The following is a 6,936-nucleotide window of genomic DNA, read 5'->3' on the forward strand; positions in this document are numbered from 1 at the left end:
ACTTTATAATATATATATATATATATATATACAGGGAGTGCAGAATTATTAGGGAAGTTGTATTTTTGAGGATTAATTTTATTATTGAACAACAACCATGTTCTCAATGAACCCAAAAAACTCATTAATAGCAAAGCTGAATATTTTTGGAAGTAGTTTTTAGTTTGTTTGTAGTTTTAGCTATTTTAGGAGGATATCTGTGTGTGCAGGTGACTATTACTGTGCATAATTATTAGGCAACTTAACAAAAAACAAATATATACCCATTTCAATTATTTATTTTCACCAGTGAAACCAATATTACATCTCAACATTCACTAATATACATTTCTGACATTCAAAAACAAAACAAAAACAAATCAGTGACCAATATAGCCACCTTTCTTTGCAAGGACACTCAAAAGCCTGCCATCCATGGATTCTGTCAGTGTTTTGATCTGTTCACCGTCAACATTGCGTGCAGCAGCAACCACAGCCTCCCAGACACTCTTCAGAGAGGTGTACTGTTTTCCCTCCTTGTAAATCTCACATTTGATGATGGACCACAGGTTCTCTATGGGGTTCAGATCAGGTGAACAAGGAGGCCATGTCATTAGTTTTTCTTCTTTTAGACCCTTTCTTGCCAGCCACGCTGTGGAGTACTTGGACGCGTGTGATGGAGCATTGTCCTGCATGAAAATCATGTTTTTCTTGAAGGATGCAGACTTCTTCCTGTACCACTGCTTGAAGAAGGTGTCTTCCAGAAACTGGCAGTAGGACTGGGAGTTGAGCTTGACCCCATCCTCAACCCGAAAAGGCCCCACAAGCTCATCTTTGATGATACCAGCCCAAACCAGTACTCCACCTCCACCTTGCTGGCGTCTCAGTCGGACTGGAGCTCTCTGCCCTTTACCGATCCAGCCACGAGCCCATCCATCTGGCCCATCAAGACTCACTCTCATTTCATCAGTCCATAAAACCTTAGAAAAATCAGTCTTCAGATATTTCTTGGCCCAGTCTTGACGTTTCAGCTTGTGTGTCTTGTTCAGTGGTGGTCGTTTTTCAGCCTTTCTTACCTTGGCCATGTCTCTGAGTAATGCACACCTTGTGCTTTTGGGCACTCCAGTGATGTTGCAGCTCTGAAATATGGCAAAACTGGTGGCAAGTGGCATCTTGGCAGCTGCACGCTTGACTTTTCTCAGTTCATGGGCAGTTATTTTGCGCCTTGGTTTTTCCACACGCTTCTTGCGACCCTGTTGACTATTTTGAATGAAACGCTTGATTGTTCGATGATCACGCTTCAGAAGCTTGGCAATTTTAAGAGTGCTGCATCCCTCTGCAAGATATCTCACTATTTTTGACTTTTCGGAGCCTGTCAAGTCCTTCTTTTGACCCATTTTGCCAAAAGAAAGGAAGTTGCCTAATAATTATGCACACCTGATATAGGGTGTAGATGTCATTAGACCACACCCCTTCTCATTACAGAGATGCACATCACCTAATATGCATAATTGGTTGTAGGCTTTCGAGCCTATACAGCTTGGAGTAAGACAACATGCATAAAGAGGATGATGTGGTCAAAATACTCATTTGCCTAATAATTCTGCACTCCCTGTATATACATACTACATGTACTATACTGTATTTGATGTTTCAGGGAACGGGCTTCGTTATTATAGTGCTTTTGTATGCCTCAAATCTCATTGCACATATTCTAGCTCCACCTCTGCTCAGGCCTCCAGAGATTTTAATGACTACATTACCACTACATTCTTGTTTAGCTTCTTATTGCTGTGATTTTTAACCAGCGTTATGAACTGTCAACCCTCGCATGAACTCCTAAACTCTTTTTTTTATTTATTTTTTTTTTTTTTGCTTGCTGCTTCAAGCTCATGCTCATTTTGAACTTTTTACCTGCCGTTCCTGAAATTTACAACACGCCAGTTATACCCCAAATCTTTTCATTTTTAATCCTGTTTTATAAAAAAAAAAAAAAGATTTAAGGATTATAGCCTACTCCACTGCTCGTATAGTTTCCCTTTATGAGCTCTCATGGGCATTTTGCTTTACACTGTTGCCCTCGGTTGCTCATCAGGGGTCTAGAGTCGGATTTCTGCTTTGCAGCAACAGAATGTAAGCGTCCCTGTATAAATACTATCCAACTGATGGTATCCTGCTACTCACAGCTGCCTACATGAAACAAGGAAAAAATACAGTAAGGGAAAAATAAATGAATAAACTATTAAATAAAATGTCAATGAATTAATTGTGGGGGGGCACGGTGGCTTAGTGGTTAGCACGATTGCCTCACACCTCCAGGGTTGGGGGTTCGATTCCCACCTTCGCCTTGTGTGTGTGGAGTTTGCATGTTCTCCCCGTGCCTCGGGGGTTTCCTCCGGGTACTCCGGTTTCCTCCCCCGGTCCAAAGACATGCATGGTAGGTTGATTGGCTTCTCTGGAAAATTGTCCGTAGTGTGTGATTGCGTGAGTGAATGAGAGTGTGTGTGCGCCCTGTGATGGGTTGGCACTCCGTCCAGGGTGTATCCTGCCTTGATGCCCGAAGACGCCTGGGATAGGCACCAGCTCCCCGTGACCCGAGGTAGTTCGGATAAGCGGTAGAAGATGAGTGAGTGAGTGAGAGTGAATTAATTGTTCTCTGCCCTTTTTTTCCTTTGTTTTAAGTCAGCCAGCAGCAGAGACAGTGAAACTTTTCACATTATAGTCTCAAAATGCTTATGATAAAAATTCTTTTTAATGACTTATCCTTCCTGCTTTGTGTTTGTGTTTGGTTACCTTGCAGGCTTTGTGAGCTTCGATAACCCTGGAAGTGCTCAGGCAGCCATCCAGGCCATGAACGGCTTCCAGATCGGCATGAAGCGCTTGAAAGTGCAGCTCAAACGGCCAAAGGACGCCAGCCGTCCCTACTGACCCTCACCCAGGACACACAAACACACACACACAGCTGACAGCACAGGTAGGACTGCTGCTGAAAAACCTCGAGATGTCAACATCATAAATCATTTATCAAGAGTAGATTCAAGAAATATTCATTTAATCGCAGTTCAGAAGAAGAATCAGCAGGATAATGAATCATTTCATCCACAAGTGACTCTTTATTGAATTGAGCTACAGTTCCATTCTTACTTCCTAACATAGTCTTTACTGTACATTACTTTCATTGCAGTAAAATGGGTGTAATAAATTATTTAAAAACATATCCATAATCTTTTTTATTATTATTACTTAACATTGCATGTCATATAATTCCAATAACACTTTGATTTAAATGTATAATTAATAGAAAATTGATGTAAATAGATGTCTAGGTCCATGAAGTCGTAAGGGAAGTCCGCTATAAGGATATAGTGTATGTGTAATATAGTATAGTATAGTGTGAAGATATAGTTAATGCTGGTTTATCAGTTATCTCTGCTACCAAATTTTACTGAACTAATAATATGGGAAGTCGTGGTCTAATGGTTAGAGAGTCTGACTCCTAACCCTAAGGTTGTGGGTTCGAGTCTCGGGCCAGCCACGACTGAGGTGCCCTTGAGCAAGGCACCGAACCCCCCCCAACTGCTCACTGGGCGCCACAGCATAAATGGCTGCCCGCTGCTCCGGGTGTGTGTTCACGGTGTGTGTGTTCACTGCTGTGTGTGCACTTTGGATGGGTTAAATGCAGAGAACAAATTCTGAGTATGGGTCACCGTACTTAGCCGTATGTCACTTCACTTTCATGAGAAAAAACATCCCACCAGCAGCTAATCCCAGAGTCATGATACTCTATACACAGAGGCCCAACGGTGTTCAGACCAATCTCATAACAGATAACAGAAAATATCCGATAAGACGATTCCGTTCCACTTTCAGACTGTACGCCAGTGTACCGCTAGAAAGGGTTAAGGAAGGAGTCTCTAGTGTCAGCACTTCCCAGACTGTAGACTATGTGCTTTTTAACAACGTAGTAGAAGTAGAAGTTCATCAACACTGACGTGCCATTTTTTAATTCATAAAAGGAGTTAGAAGAATGAAACACAGCCAACATTGATGGTGGAAAAAAAAACATTATTATTCCTTATTGCCGATGATTTCACTACAACAGCAGGTTTCTTTTGTTACTGTACGTGTCTCCCATACTGCTGAGTGAAACATGTTGGGAAGCTCTACTTTTGTGCTTAGATAATTCCCTTGATAATGTTGTAGGATTTGGTAGAAATAATCTAAGATCAATACGGAAACATAGACCGTGCTTGCAGAAGTTCAAAAAAAAAAAGGGTTCATTGTAGCGTATAGCATTGCGTCCAAGGCATGTTAAACTTAAGTCTATAAGCCAAAAAGCTTGTGGTCAAGCTTAGAAATTTACATTTGAGTGAACTTGTTAGGGTGTAAAATAAAGACAGACATCTGGATCTGACCTGGTCTGATCATTTCTAGCTGCAGTTTCTTTGAAACATACAGGAGTTCCTCGTTCAGACATCAAGCTGTCAGGCAGAGACGTTTCTCCTTGCTCGTCTCTTTCAGAGTCCGTCTCTGACATCCTGTCTTTCTTTTGCAGGTTTTGAACAGTCTTGACATCTGTAACAGATGGAAGACTTTACTTGCAAAACCACAACGGAAAAGTGACCAACAAGAAAAAAAAAAGAAGAAGAAGAAGAAAAAAAAAGAAAAGAAATGCAGCCTACAAAATAAGTACATGATTTTTTTTTTTTTTTTAAAGAAAAGAAAAACATATCAGATTTGACTTTGCGTGCAACACCACGGCGATGAGAAGTTTAGGGAACAACGTGGCAGGGAACGTCAGTATCAAGAGGACTGAAGCCAGCAACGAGAAAGCCAAACAGAACAAAAACATTTTTCCTTGGAACAAAAAAAAAAACAAAAAACAGATAGAACACTGTTTGAAAGACAGATTTTGGATTGATGCTGAATAAGCCACAGTTCTCACGAAGAAATTGAACGACACCCGTGGCTTTTACTTTTATGGACTAATGAGGGTTTAATCTCCAAGGTAAAAAAAAAAAAAAGAAAAGAAAAAGAAGAAGAAGAAACATTTCGTCATTTGGACGGATGTAAGAATTCTCTCTGTATCTCGTTCTCTCTTTTTTCTGCAGAGCTCTTGTATATGGCTCATTAGAAGTTCCACAGAAGCAGTATCGTCGCAAATCTTTCTCTCGCTTTCCTTTCCCTTCTTTTGATCCCTCCCTCTCTCTCTCTCTCTCTCTCTCTCTCTCTCTCTCTCTCACCCATGGCCCCTTTGGGGTCCAGAGGACCAAAACTTTTTAATCTCTATCTATAGTAACGTTCAATATTATCACTGATTATCATCTTATGATACAGGATATTGCGTAAAATATTACAATTATGAGTTAGAGAAAAATACTTCAGGGTGTATAGTGTATGTAAAAAAAAAAAAAAAGAAATCAGGGGGGTTCTCTTTCGTTGTGAATAAACTAGGTTACAGGTTCAAGGAGCAAAGCTACGGTGATGGTTATTGATCTAGAATGGGATACGCGTTGACATGAGAGGTTCGTTCTCCTTTCTTGTTCACAGCCACCGCTCATTTTTCCAAAGGTCACTCTTATTAAATATTGAACAAAAAATAACTTTAACGGGAGATCCATGATTTCACTTATAGACATAATCATTTTATTCGCTGTGTCAAGAGTGATTCAGTTTCAGTGCTTTAACACAAGCGGAGAAATTTACAAATCTAAATTGAATTTTAGCATTAGCGTATTTTCCCTAAAGCTAATCCACCGTAAACAGACATATCGCTCACAGAACTGAAAGAAAACAAACAATAAGCCCTAGTGTCTCACTCACATCATTATTCTGTTCTCTATCCATGCCTTATTTTAATAAATGTGAATTAACAGTGTACCACTTATACCTAGAACTATAACCATGCAGTTCGAATATATAATTAGGGCTAATGCATGCTGAGTTTGGAAATGCAGTTTTTTTTTTTCGTTTTTAGATCAGTAACCCATTTCCTAAAAGATTTCCGCCAACAGTAAAATGCACACCGGTATGCCGAGTATTCACACACCTTTACATTATGTCTGCGTTTTTCACGTTTCGACACGTTGAAGCTTTCTTGTATGTCACGGTATCGCTTGGATACTAAACGAAGCGGACAAGAATGCAATTTAAAACATACACAGACTACACATATTTACATTGTAGTGGGTTGAGCCATGGTTTCAAAACAGCTAATTTCTGCCAAAACCACTGACTATACCTTTAACATCCTCTTTGCCGTGCCAAAAAACGACAAGTCTGCTTCTCTCAGTTATTCATGACGCCAGCTTACGCTACAGTGACGTCACTATCTTGTAAATGTTAACTCCGTTTGAATCTTGCATGTAGAAATTTCTACTGTACTAACACCGAAATAGAAATTAGACAAAGGTAGATGCTATTTTTAAAATAATCTGCTTTTTTGAGATAACACAAATCTTTTTTTTTAGATTAGATATAGGCATCTGCTTCACATACATTATCGTAAAAGTAATAAAGAGAATTAAGGGGAAAGGATCGGTGCATTTCAGTAGATATAGGATGAGGTGTGGCTGCTGCTGAACACTCAGTGACTCGGCTGTATTATACTGACACATTCCTTATTGCATTTGAGGCATGATTTCATTTAAGGTCGGCATCAGAATTTAGACTTTGATACTGTGTTGTTATCCTGGGTTCGAACCCGAACACAAGACTGAAACAGATAATATAATACATTCAAACCAAATCTCTCACTGCCCTTGGATTACTGTGCTCATTGGACCTAAAGATTAAGGACCAAGTAACATCCTGGATGTCAGAATGCTGAAAAATTATACCATTTAATAACGTAAGGTAACGGAAGATAAAGAAAGGATTTCTGTTTCCAGATAAAACCACAGACAAAGCTTAAGCAATTATTTAGCATTTATTTTAATAAGCATTTTGTAAACTGCC

General features: G+C 39.7%; 1 protein-coding gene across 3 annotated transcripts in view; it reads left to right on the forward strand.

The window, feature by feature from the left end:
* The window catches only part of LOC132845943 (CUGBP Elav-like family member 5), a 204,500-nt gene extending 197,564 nt beyond the window's left edge, over positions 1-6,936 (forward strand). For 2 of the 3 annotated variants that reach the window (XM_060870367.1, XM_060870375.1), the window contains 2 exons: positions 2,780-2,953; positions 4,535-6,936. In XM_060870367.1, the coding sequence (XP_060726350.1) occupies positions 2,780-2,907 (128 nt within the window). In that variant the 3' untranslated portion in view covers positions 2,908-2,953; positions 4,535-6,936. The remainder of the gene's footprint in view (positions 1-2,779; positions 2,954-4,534) is intronic. The other variant, XM_060870383.1, reaches the window with a different exon arrangement.

This window comes from Tachysurus vachellii, chromosome 1 (genome assembly GCF_030014155.1).
Source record: "Tachysurus vachellii isolate PV-2020 chromosome 1, HZAU_Pvac_v1, whole genome shotgun sequence".
NCBI classification, from domain to species: domain Eukaryota; kingdom Metazoa; phylum Chordata; class Actinopteri; order Siluriformes; family Bagridae; genus Tachysurus; species Tachysurus vachellii.